The sequence below is a fragment of the Mya arenaria genome, chromosome 4 (genome assembly GCF_026914265.1).
Source record: "Mya arenaria isolate MELC-2E11 chromosome 4, ASM2691426v1".
Lineage (NCBI taxonomy): Eukaryota > Metazoa > Mollusca > Bivalvia > Myida > Myidae > Mya > Mya arenaria.
Window position 1 is genome coordinate 8,934,739 of NC_069125.1, and position 13,502 is coordinate 8,948,240.

At 34.3% G+C, this 13,502-nt stretch overlaps 1 protein-coding gene across 1 annotated transcript in view; it reads right to left on the bottom strand.

Moving 5' to 3' along the window:
• Positions 1-11,858, bottom strand: part of LOC128232620 (uncharacterized) — a 28,705-nt gene extending 16,847 nt beyond the window's left edge. Inside the window, exons 1-8 of the mRNA XM_052946283.1 lie at positions 11,760-11,858; positions 9,269-9,451; positions 7,867-8,181; positions 7,244-7,513; positions 6,718-6,812; positions 5,953-6,044; positions 4,267-4,452; positions 906-1,123 (exon numbers count right to left, since the gene is read on the bottom strand). Coding sequence (XP_052802243.1) covers positions 906-1,123; positions 4,267-4,452; positions 5,953-6,044; positions 6,718-6,812; positions 7,244-7,513; positions 7,867-8,181; positions 9,269-9,314 — 1,222 coding nt within the window. The 5' untranslated portion in view covers positions 9,315-9,451; positions 11,760-11,858. The remainder of the gene's footprint in view (positions 1-905; positions 1,124-4,266; positions 4,453-5,952; positions 6,045-6,717; positions 6,813-7,243; positions 7,514-7,866; positions 8,182-9,268; positions 9,452-11,759) is intronic.
• Between the last annotated feature and the right edge of the window lie 1,644 nt (positions 11,859-13,502).

The following is a 13,502-nucleotide window of genomic DNA, read 5'->3' on the forward strand; positions in this document are numbered from 1 at the left end:
AAGCTTTTTTCTATATACTAAGTTTTTTACAATAAGTAAACCCTAACTAAAATTATTCAGAACCAACCGTTCTTCTATTTCAGTAAGAGTGACGTTGACCTTGACCCTAGGGGCAAAAACGCAATTCCATGAAAGGTCTTCATAAACCCCTCCTTTACACCAAGTTTAGTCGCAATATGTAAACCCTAACTAAAGACATTCAGTACCAACCGTTTGTCTATTTTAAGTTACAGTGACCTTCACCTTGACCATATGGCCGCAAAGCGCAATTACAGCAAAGGTATCCATAATCTCTTTCTTTATACCAAGTTTGGTCGCAATATGTCAACCTTAACTAAATTAATCAGTACTAACCGTTTTGTTTTAACAGTAACATTGACCTTGATCCCAGGGACCAGGCGATTCCATCAAAGATCTCCATAAATTCTTCATATATATATACCAAGCTAAGTGACAATATGTAAATCCTAACTAAAGTTATCCGTTGTCATATTTGTAATCCCGCCCACCCGAACAACGACGTACGTCATTCTTATAACCAGGTCTCAGTTGGTAAAAAATGCGGCTCATGGGCATACTTTATTTTGTCATTAACACATTTTTTTACTTATTTCAATGCACATAAATCAAAATCACGTTTCAGTGCACAAGTCATTTAACAACAATGTCATAATTAAAATAATCGCCTATCAAGAGTGCAAAACAAGTGACTCATTGAAATATCAGTACATTCAACCCTAATTTTAACATTTATTTGTTGCTTAGTTGTTTTAAGTTGTTTGTAAACTTACAAATAGATCTCTTTTTGTGGTTAATATCAAACGCAAATGTAAGCTTTAAAAGATAAGCCAGTTAGTGATGATTAAAATCAAGCAAATAATCACATGTATCGAGAAGTATCATACCAATTCCAAAGTTGTGGTAGTCATGAAACTTTGTCAAACCCTCGAAATGGGTTGTTGGAAAGTAGCCAACACTCCCAGAAATAGGAAATAGCGTGTCCAAGCTTGTATCGTTGGGCTCCTTCATTTCTCTTGCTAAACCAAAATCGATCAACCTTGCATTGTTACTCAAATCCAGCACGATGTTTAGGGACTTTATGTCCATATGCAAGACATCATTCCTGTAAAATCATGATAGCTTTACAAAGCTAATATATTTTGAAAAAACATTCAATATGCGGCTTATAAGTAGAGAACAAGTTTAAAAGTGCAACATTTCATGCAAGGCATTTTTGCATGAATTTATTTTAAACTTCTTGCATAACACAATCCAGATAGCCAAATCTTTCTAATTGCCATCTCTTGTTTCAACCTACCTGTTTGAAACAGATGGATCTAATATTTGCCTCCATATGTGAACAGTATATGTAAAAGAAAATTTCAGCGAAACATATAAAACGTATACAAAACTGGAACACCAAACATATATTTATATAGTACAAATGCATCGAAGGACATACTATAAACATATACGAGTGCTTTGATTACATACATGCACAGAATATATATAAATACCACCCGTTAGTAAAGAGAAATACTTTTTGCATCAAAATAGTAAATAAAGAAAAAAGAAAGAAAAAAAGTAAAAGGATTTTGTAACTATAGAGTGCAACTCTTAGAAAGCAAACCAAAAATCTAGATTTCAGTTTGCATTATATTAAGGTTACAATAACTTTAGTTATTAAATTAGTATCTATAGCTGATTGCAAAGAAAGAAAGCTAGACGAAAGAGAAATTCTAGATCTCAATTTGCATCCACGAACCCAATGTGTTATAGGATATGAACTAAAGGGAAAAGATATATGAAGATTTTGAGTTATGTCCAAAGAGTGCACATCGAATGGAAATTTATGCCAAATTATCAAAAAATACATCATTCGAATATATGCATAAACAATCTTGGCAATAGATCACTAATACAGACAAACCAGTATTATATGCGCAAATATGCTGCTATTGGCATTTTCGACACCCTAATGCTAACATATTTTACATACTGCATGAGCCAGAAAAAGACAACTAGACAGAGCCGTGCATAGTCCACCAGCAACAACACGAATTATCACGATGCATTGTTCAAGGGTTGTACATCTCAGAAATGTCATGTCTTCAATGATTCCATATTTTTATACAAATACTGCCATATTTTATTTTGAAGATCGCTTAATTAGGGGCAATAGCACAGACGATGAACAACAAAGTTGTCGTTAATGCAGTGACACTTTGAGCAACGATGTTGAAAAGTTCCCCATTATATGACATACTCTTTTATATAATTCAGCGATATATTTGTCTTTCTCGTAATTTTCCATATTAATGAAGGTTGTTTTTCATTAAACACGTATGGGAGTAACTATTCTAACTGCGGTTGGCTAAAGAGTCTCGTCACACGTTCACGCTTCTCAAACAAAGTTACGCACGAGTAAAAAATATTCTTTTCCAGACGTGCTTATTAGGAAATGTTTCTTGTCTGATATAAATGTCCAGATATTCAAGCAATCTATACTTTTGTCTGTAGTAATTGGGCTTAAACAGACAGAAAGCTTTCATTTACATGCAAACCTTCCCATGCAGTTTGGCAATATTGATAACTGAAAAAAATAAAGAGCATAAATAAACAGGACGATGAAAAGTTACTGCAAGATAGTGAATGTCAATTCGCGTCTGTTGCACTTTAATGAGACTGTTAGCATTATTGAACATTTAAGTCAATGAAATGTATGAGATATTTTCAAGGAATCAAGTTTCAAAATTAAACTTTTATATAAAAGAGCATGAATAAAAAAACTATTTTAGCTCATGATCATTCGACCTTGACCTTTGAACCACAGATATCAAAATCAATAGGGCTCAATTTAAAGTTATTACCAACATTCCTACCAAGTTTGAGGTCACTGGTACCAAGCGTTCTTCATGTTTTGATTTAAGGCTCAAGGTCTATACATTGACGATAGACCCACTGACATCAATCTCAATATATAATTGGTCCTGGTCATGTCCAATGTGAACTATGTTTGAGGTCCTTGGGGACCAGCTTTTTTCAAATATTTATCAAATATTCAGCTTAATGTCTCGACGACCTTCATATTTGACCTATTGATCTCAAAATAGTTAGTTATTATAGGCTGCTCGTGACAAACCAGTCCATCAATTTTGAAGTAAAATTTATCAAGCGTCCTTTAGTTATTGATCGGAAAAAGATTTTCACTTAATATCACCACGAATTCCTCCTACTCACCTGAAAATCAATACTGTCATCTGCCTGCGGGGTCGTAGTGACGCTTTTTCCATTTATGTTTATAAATCAAAAACTTTTACTTCAAACTTGAACGAATCGAAAAATCAGTTGGCAGTCAAATATGTAGTACAATACTGATATATCCCCCTCCAAATGAATCATATTATTTCCTTCACATTTTGAAGAAACATATTTATTGAACAAATGACATAATGTAAAGAAATACTGCAGTCAGAGTTATAGTTCCTGTGTACTGCACCCCCCCCCCCTCCTCGAAATGACTTATTTGAGTATCAAGACACTACCTATGGGGCTTTTGGTGTCGTGCTCCGTTCAAAAAAAGAGAATAAAATGAACAAAATTACCCCAACAAGATTTATGGGTCCTGTGCACTGCATATATCCTTAATATAGTTAAAATGTATGTGAAGTTTTAAACCAAGACCGAAGAGACTTTAGGAGTTATTCATCGGCTTGAAAATGAACAAATGGCATTTACTGAAAACATATCGCGGACACTTTTTCTTCCTTTGCACAGCACGTCTCCTCAAAAATTATGGGTTTTATTTGTATATAAAGTTTGGAGTAAATACCTCAATACTTTTCGGGCTGTCCTCTGGACAAAAATGCTTAGGAATGCATATAGCCATGCAAGCATTTTCTTGTTATCGTTCCATACTTATTCTTTTATTTGTTCAATGTTACCACGACCTTGGTGCCATACTTATCTCAAAATCAATAGAGTCATCTGCTGATCATGACCAAACCGCTCCACCATGTTCAAGAACTTATTGTCTAGTAAGCAGGCCGACCAAGGTTGGTCGGCCGACATGTGCAAGCACAATATAACCACGCTCATTTAAAAGGTTATTTACACGTGGTGACATAGACGAAATCGGCATACACTATTTACTCAAGCTTTGGAAAACAAAAGGGCTTAGTCAATGAATTTGGCGTAGCACTATATTCATTTAGGGGCGTTCTTAATATGAGTATAAACAAATAAGAAAAAAAATAGTTGTGTTACCTGAAGTCCTTTACAGGGGAATGCAAGTAGCTTATTGCAGAAGCCACTTGGTAGATGATCTTTAATCTCGTTTTTTGCGTCATTCTAACAGGGTTTGTTGCATTTATTGAAATGGACTTTGTGTCTTCTTCGATAGCCTTCAAGAGATCTCCACCCTCGAAATATGGTGACACAAAAGAGAAGTATCTGTAAAATAAGTTCTAAACCGTATGATTATAAAAATACAAATACTATGGGAAATAATTTAATTAAACGCAACAATCTATCAGCATGTTTAAAGTTTAATTTTCATTCCGTATGTATTTGATAACAGTTTTAATCGTACATACGCATTTAAAAGATATAAAAAAATTCTGTCCAATGGGATGGTAGTATTTATTAAATTTGGCGTACATTTATTAAAGCAAATCAGCAGTAGATGATAAGTTAAATCATGTCAATCGGTAGATCTAAACAGAGGCTTGTTCAAATAACAAAATATAATCTCGAACATCACAACAGTGAAAGGTAATTGTATAAACAAAAACAAATGGTTTTTTGACTGAATCGCATTGAACGCTTTTATTTTGGTCATTATATACTTACACCCTTAGAAGTATATTTTGGAGAGAGTAAATGATGTAATGAAGAAAAAAATTAGATATAGTTTAGAAAAAAACTATAATGCAATTACGCGGTTTTGTCCCTGCTGTAACATGTTGTCTTTAGCATAACGCAGGTGATGCTAAACATGTACTTTCAAAGTTGGTTTCATAAACAATCAAAACAAAAAATGGTCTTTTATTACAAATTAAGCTATCAAAATAGTTTGAGCCTGATAAAACTGCCTGACATATTTGATTTGTTTTTTCTATTTCATTCTAGTTAAAGTCAGGACACAAAATGATGCTAAAACATGGATATGATTTTGTTGTCGCAATAACAAGGGGAATTTAGGATCTACGAGTATTTTATAGCAAATAAGCAAAATAAATCAACAATTTTCTCTTTGCTTTTCTAAACATCTGTACCAACTAAAAATATATATCCTACACTAGTTATTAAACAGAAAAAGTGACAGCTACGAAATGGACCTTCAGGCTAAGAAGTACAGGTTACGCAAATAGTTTTTGAGGTATCCATTTATTAAACGAGGAGTGTCAAAAATACTGTACACAAAATTCCCGCAACTTCTAAAACTGTTCATATTGCAACAAAAAGTAAGGTTTTTGCGCTGTGCATACTATATATTAACTGAGTTTAATTCAAGAATTTACATTTGCCTCTGATACGAAAACTGTGACAAAAACAATATTCAAGGGGTGCAATCTTGTAAAAATGGACGATAACTTATAGAGTATAACCAGGACGGACGTTAGGCGTATACCGGTATGGTTCACCTTTGAGCTTGGCTTAGTTAGTTCAAAGTTTTAATGGAATTTAATAGAGATGGCCACATGTGAAAATGCGTATGCCAATAAACAATGTGATCACAATTTTTAAAGATTGTATAAGAAGTGTTCAAGTAAAGGGCGCGAACAAATTGAATTTGATGAAGTTCAAGACTGTAACCAATTCTGTTTAAAATTGGATAAAACTGATTCAGTTACTTAGAAAAACGGACAGACATTCTTAAATTAGTCGAGCTATTATACCGACGAGTCACTGACAATTACTTGCAGAACAAAAAGACTAACAAAAACGTACCTATATCTCACAGTCTGATCTGTCAGCAAATCTTCATGGTATGCAAGTAATGGCACAATCCCAAAATGGAGTATCCTTGCTGCAAGCTTCTCCTGTAATAAAAACAATTGATACGTGCTGAATGCCATTGACATTTACTTTGTGCCCATATCAATTGTTAATCTTTTTGCATGTAGGTAAAGGTGGCTGCCTCTCCCTCAAGAGGCCAAGGGTTCTATACCGCCTTTTGAATAAGGCATCTATAAATGGACATCAGTACTTGGTAACAAATTTGTTTGAGATTCCTAACCGCTAACAGTCAGACGTGCAGTAAATTTGATATACACAATAAACAATCATCATTATGATTCACTCGGACATAAAAGGAGTTTAAAATAGTAAAATGGAAACGCTAGGAACAATCCTGTAGCCGAACTTTCAACTATGAACTTTTTCAAAGATATATGAATAACTACAGAATCAAGCCAAGTAGTCGAAAGTTTAAACATGAACGTCGTTTAATGGTACAGGGTAAACGCCAAAGACATAGAACACAAAAACAAACAATCACAAACCAGAAACATGGAACAACAGCACAGAACTCCAAAACAGCATAGTACATATATACTATATAGAAAACTAGGGGTGTTTATCAAGGATTGTTAGGACAGCCTGTCAGAAAATCAAGAAACGAGAGACATCCAATGCAACATACACAAAAAAATAAGTACTTAAGTACAGTTCCTAAAAACATGTTGGGGTTACTGATTTGAAAACAAAACTTACATTTGTGATAGATCTCATCTTATCCAGATCATTATTATTTATGTGCAATTCCTTAATGACCACTTTAATGTTAAAACCTGGAACACTTGTTTCGGCTGAAATCAATTGAAAACACAAAACGATTATTTTCAAAATACAGACATATAGAAGAAAGAGATAAATAGCAGTGGTGTGTCGAGTTAAACAGACATATGATATAATATTCAATGAATGCAGCCTCTAGAAAGTTCATACGGAGCATTTTACGTACAAATTAACGTTTTAAATGTACATTTTTAATATCCGAGACTAACCTAATTTTCATAGGTATGCACCATTTTCATCAAGAGTTTGTAGAAAACGTGTCTACTTAAGTATTATAATAATAGGCAATGTGAAATGGAGCGAAGTTTCATAAAGCTTGGAAAGAAGTGTGGATATCTACAATGGACGATTCATGTTTGACGACAGCTAGTCATAATAGCTCATCATGAGACAATTTGCTCATTAAGTGTTTGTATTGAAAAAGTAACGAAAGAAAACTCACTTGCAAATACTTTAGCACCATTTGTTTTTGCCAATTCTTTTGCTTTGCCGACTTCCTTGATGTTTGCTATTTGAGATTGGTTGAGACTAATAAGACGTCCATCAAACAAATCTCGTTTAATAACCATCAACAAATCTTTCTTAAGGCCTTCTAACGATGAAGTTAAATCATTTGTTGATGGCATATATATAGTTTCTCCTAATTGTAGCTCATTTGTGGTTTTATTAGCTGGGGTTCCGATGGGTTGTGGTTCAGGGTCTAACAAAACCTCTGTAAGTCATTCAATAATGTATTCAGAAGGTAATATATGAGTATGTTATAACAAGAGCACCGCTATTTGAGGTCAATGCACTTCCTTTTCCGGAGCATATGTCGACACCCATTCTTGTCAAGAGTTATGGGACTTGAACATTTGCGTATTGTCAAAGTAAACATGAATAACAAGTTTGATGTATATACTAATATATTCGAACTTTATTTAGCTACGTCAAACGTTTTGCACAATATTGACGACGACAACACCGAGGTTAAATTTTTTGCTTCGTCAAATAAACTATGAACACTGTTCTATTCTTCAGTCTGTTGACAGCCCAGTCAATTTTAATAATAAGCATAATATTTACCGATGCCAAATCCAACTTCTTTTCTTAGTTGTTCCCAGTCAATAGTAACAGCAGTGCATCTCTTCATTTCCAGAAAAAGGACCCTAAATGTTGCCTTATTTGCATTTCCCCGTTTCCAATGTTTCAACATATTGTTAATCTGCTCTATAAGAGAATATCCGAAGTCCAGTTTAATTCGTTCAACGGATGGTTTTGTTACGCCCAAAACGTCGGCGAGTTGTTCCCAGCCATTGCCGATGGCAGAAGCAATGCTGACTAACTCACGGTCACTAGGTTCTTTGTCTAGCTTTTCAAGAATACAAGCAGATCTTGAACCTGAACACAATAACAAGGCAATGAATCAATGCTAGCATGTGATCTGCATAACTTAATTTGTACTTAAAGGCCAGGTGTTTTTCAGTAAAATGCCGTCAGCAGAAAATTAAGCTTATCTGCTTGTTTTTTGAGATAATCTCAAAGTGGTGTTGTATTGTTAGACAACTGCAGTACTTTTATTAAATCTAAAAAAACTGAAAATCATCATGTAGGTATATTTAAATCTGGTAGCAGACAGCTTATACTGACAGATAGATTTCTGGACCATGATGGAAGTTTACATTTTCAAAAAGGAAGACTAATATACTGAATGACTTCGATAAGTCTAATACACCACTGTTTTACAAGTGTTAAATACACCAGAAGAGTGGCCACTTATCTGATTCTCTCTGTTTGACAGTTCTTCCGCGGCCTTTTAAACAAAAGCGAATGATATAAACTTAAACCAATATAATCTGTAGCACTGCATGCATAAGCTAGTTGTCAAAGCTCGTCTGACTATCATTTAAACCAAGTTTCATTAACTTCAAAATCATTGCCTCTTCAGTGGTAACGAATAAATCTTGTAATGATAAAAGATGGTTAGACGACAAAAGACTTTTATCTTTACAAGTGTTACCATCAAATATGCATATATTTCTTTAGATTAAATCATAAGTGTATACATGCATGTCAACATTCATTTTATCGCATATGTTTATCATGATTAATGAGAATTGAACATCAACGCGCATTATCACACAAGGAGCACTGATTATTAAATACACAAATATTTCCAAACCTGGTGACCACAAATTATCCTGGTATCATATCAGACAGGTTTATTGACATAAAAAGAAAATGTAGGAAAATAAAATGTTAAAATTAAACAGAAATAAAAAAAACAAAAACGAATAAGTTTTTCTTTGGACTTGCGGCATCCAAATATACAGTTTATAAGGTACTTTCAGTCATAAAATGTACATTTAACTAACCAGCCAGCTTTACCCTCACTTGTTTCCACTAAGTTAGCTTTATCAATACAGCCTCAGGCATCAACATTTACCTTTATAATGTAAAAGTTAAACGTTTTTTTAAGGTATCATACCGGAAACATTTCTGCGCGCCGGTTGCAGCTCCTGTTGTTTAAGCATTTTGTATTTCCTTTAAACCAATTCAGCTCGGTTCTTCTCCTTGCAATGCTAAACTTTTTTTTGATCTAATACAAGGTTTAATCGCTTTTGTTTAGTTTTAGCCGAACACTCTTTGAATATTTTGTACCCATCAACACCTGTAAATAGTAAAAAAAGGTATAGGCAGTCAATGCAATATACATATGAATCATTTCTGCTGACTTTAATGAACAACAAAACTATCAACAACAAGAACCATTAGTCAACAGTGAGATGGCACAAAGCACAGCAAATACTGGCCAATGTGAGGATGTTTTCCCGGTAATGCAGCTAAAAACACTTATTTTATCATTATTTTACTCTATGATATCGATATTGCAGGAACAATACAGTTATGGAATAAAAAGTATATTGGTTTTAGTGGGGTTCGAACCCACGCCAGTCAAGCCAAGAAAAAAGTAGAAAACAGCCGTCAAGTCCTCACGGCCGACGGGACATCATCAATATCAGTGGATATGTTGACCTGTTAATGATACATTGATAACGTCACGTGATAATGTCAATCAACCAAACACGCAACACCACAGCCGTAATTTTCACTCGCGTTACTAACTCGAATGAAAATTGTGGTCTTCAAAGACGACATTTGAGCAAATATCAACATTTGCAGAAGGGTTCCACCTTTTGGTATTTTTGTTTTAACACTCCATATGATTTGCCACACTTTATTTCGTAATTAAAAAAGTGCATGTTACAAAACATGAGCGATTTACTTTAAGTGCTTACTCATAAAATAACAAAACAGTCTGGGAAAATCTATGATTATTCATCAAAGGAAAATTGACACAACCTTCGTACAAATGTCAAAGTCATTCAGTTAGGCAACATTCATTTTTGTACTCTTAAGATTGTTCAGCATTTTAAAAGACGACACACTAATATTATATATTGTTATTGTCTTGAAATTGTGTTATCCTTAATCAGAGAGTACACAAACTACATCGATCGATGTACGTGTTGCTTATAATCAGAAATGCATGCGGCCAGACTGATCCGGGGATTGAACCCGGGTACCCCTGTCTGCATGTCAGGTGCTCTACCATCAGAGCAACCCCTCCCCTTTCGGTTACTCGCATTATCTCCGAACTGTGCGAGTCAGTTCGGTGATATCGACACCCCCCAACCGCAGACTTGAAATTGTCCTCAAAGTTCAGGAAGCCAGTGCTACGGCATATAATATTAAAAACTTGAGAGCGTATGTGCTGCCGAACAGGGTTGTCATGGTCCAACGCTTGGTGCCAAATGACACAGAATCAGAAAATTATACGGCCAGTCCGGGGATCAAACCTGGCACCCCCTCCTTGCAAGTCAGGTACTTACCGGCCCAGATAAACAAAATTTTATTATTAAACCATAGTTTTATCAGTACTACACATTAAAGTTGCTACGTTTGGATAACGACAAAGGTTATTAGGTTTCATTTATAAACTGAAGACAATTAAGAACAGAAGTGAAACTAACACACATTTCAAGACCCATTTCTATTTGCAAATTAGAATTAAGACATCTAAGTATTCAAAATAACAATAACTTGGTGTTTTGCATTATTAATATGTTCTTATTTCAATTCAACCAGTTCTTAATAGTGATTATAAGATTATAATCAAGTTTATATATTCTTAAAATAGTTGAAATTAGGTATATGTTGCATTATCCAGTACACAACGAGAATATTGAGAATTTTCTTACCCATTCACAAATGGAGTTAAATACATTTATTATGTAAATTATTCATAGTTCCTTACAAAAATAAACTGATGCTGTCTTGTTTACCATTGAAAAGTTTACCCCAGAAAGTTACCGTTCAAGACTAGGTCTTACTTTTATAGGACGGGCTTCAAAAACACCCATCGCCGAAGTGGTGGGACTAGATTTTATTTGAATTTTGATAGAAAATTGTAAATTTGTAGTTGAAATTGAGATAAAACATCAATATGTTCATGACCCAGATAACGTTCAATGATATAGGACTCATCATACTATCAAAAAAACTACAATCGTATAAAACAGGTAAACTCAGTTTCTAATCTTTAGTCATGACACTAAACATAGCTTTACGTGCTTGAACCGTCAAAACTTGCATTATTTTGCCAAATTTACCATTATAATCGAACAACAATCCAGGCAATAAAACACCATTTACAATTTCAAGGACAGCATTGACAAAGTTACTTACAAGCTTGTTTCTAAATTTTTCTCGTGAAAAACCACAATTTGAGTTGTATCAGTTTTAACCGATATATCCTGTAATTGTTAATAATCATACATATAGTGGTGCCTGTTGAAAAGATCAACTTCACTTTATGCAGTATCTACCCAAAGTCTTATGATAAAGTCAGTGGTTATCATTATATGAAAAATATAAATCATTATCAAAATAGTATAACTCATAATTCAATAACTTACATGTCCGCGCTGTATATCTGGATTTTCTTTTCAGCGACAATCCGAGTCAGGTTAGAGGCGTTGTTTGCGATAACGTCATTGATTCCTTCCATACCTGTGTTATTCAGGGGTTATCTCAACAGTTCTGATATACATTTAGGCGAAATAACAATTGTAAGTCGTTGTGTCTTTCAAAAGATCGACATATGATATAACTGCTGTCGTCGGTGACGGCCGGCGGCGGCCGGCGGCGGCGCTGTCAGCCAATATTTATGCGAAAAGCTAAACATTGTAAAGACAATTACTTAATTATTCATTTTATAATCATTATAACCCACAAAACTAAAGTACTATACTACGTCCCAGCCAGCAAAAAATATGGGACCCATATGGGTCCCACATGGGTAACCATATGGGTCCCATGTGGGCTACCCATCTGGGCCCCACATGGGTTTTGCAACAGGGCTCCATGTGGGTCCCATAAGGGCAACCCATATGGGCTGTATGTGGGACCCATATGGGCCCCACATGGGTTTTGGAACTGGGCTCGATTTAGGACCCACATGGGTTTTTGAACTGGGCTCGATTTAGGACCCATATGGGCCCCACATAAGTTTTTGAACAGGGCTTGATATGGGACCATATGGGTCTCACATGGTATTTGTGGGCTCTATATGCCCTACCTAAGATATTAAATTGGGGTAAACCGTTACTTTTGTTATTACATGTTATAATATATTGATTCCAATTACCTAAAATATTTGATCTTGAGTGTTCACCTATTGCATTACTATCCTTTCACTGGTTATCTAGACAAACAGCTATGTTGAGAAGTACAAATGACATAATGTCAACATAATATTTAATTACACAACAAAGATAGCAATAATCGTATTAAGTTTATTAACATGAAAACATTAGAAATGTAAAACAAGATGTACACTAAAAAAGTCAACAAAAATTACATACTGACAATGTTAAGATTTTGCGTAATACTGGCAATATAAAAGTGGCACACAAGAAAAATGTGACTGAAATTATGACACATTTTTTTTCAGTTTTGTTTGACAATACCAAGCTAAAAAGATCTAGTACATTTATATGGTAATTTGATTAATAACTTAATAATAAGTGAAAACTTTGTTTTATTGATTGTATCTGTCAGTTAAAGCTGTCAAACTGAAAAAGCGTGTCAAAAATTACATGTAAAAAACACACTTTTTAAAGGCTTTAACGACATTCGGAGCTCCTCGGCCATTTTATCAAAAACAACCTCTGATGTATTTGGACGGTTTACATACTCAAAATGCGGTATGTTTAAATCCGCTGCAAGTAGATCACGTAGTAAATTTTTTAGCAGTTAAACTTTATGACTTAACTCTTGGGAATCTTAATCATGTTTGCAATAATACACTTCACTGGCAATCAATTTAAACTTAGATCAATAAATACAATTCTAAAACCCTACATTTAATTAAAGATATAATTAAGAAATTTACAAACTACTTCAACGGATGTACCGGCATACATCTGTGGTTGTTTTCGATAAAAATGGCCGAGGAGCTCCAAATGCTTTAACGAAAGACGCACAAGTCTAATAAACAGAGCATGGAGTGCATCTACACATTCAAGTATAACAATATTGCTTAGACATAAAGCAGTGTTTCAAACCAGAAATGAAATAACAGTTTTAAGTTAATTGGCACATAGGATTCAATCACAAAAATCATACATGTAAAATAAAAAAGAATTTAAAAAAAAGAA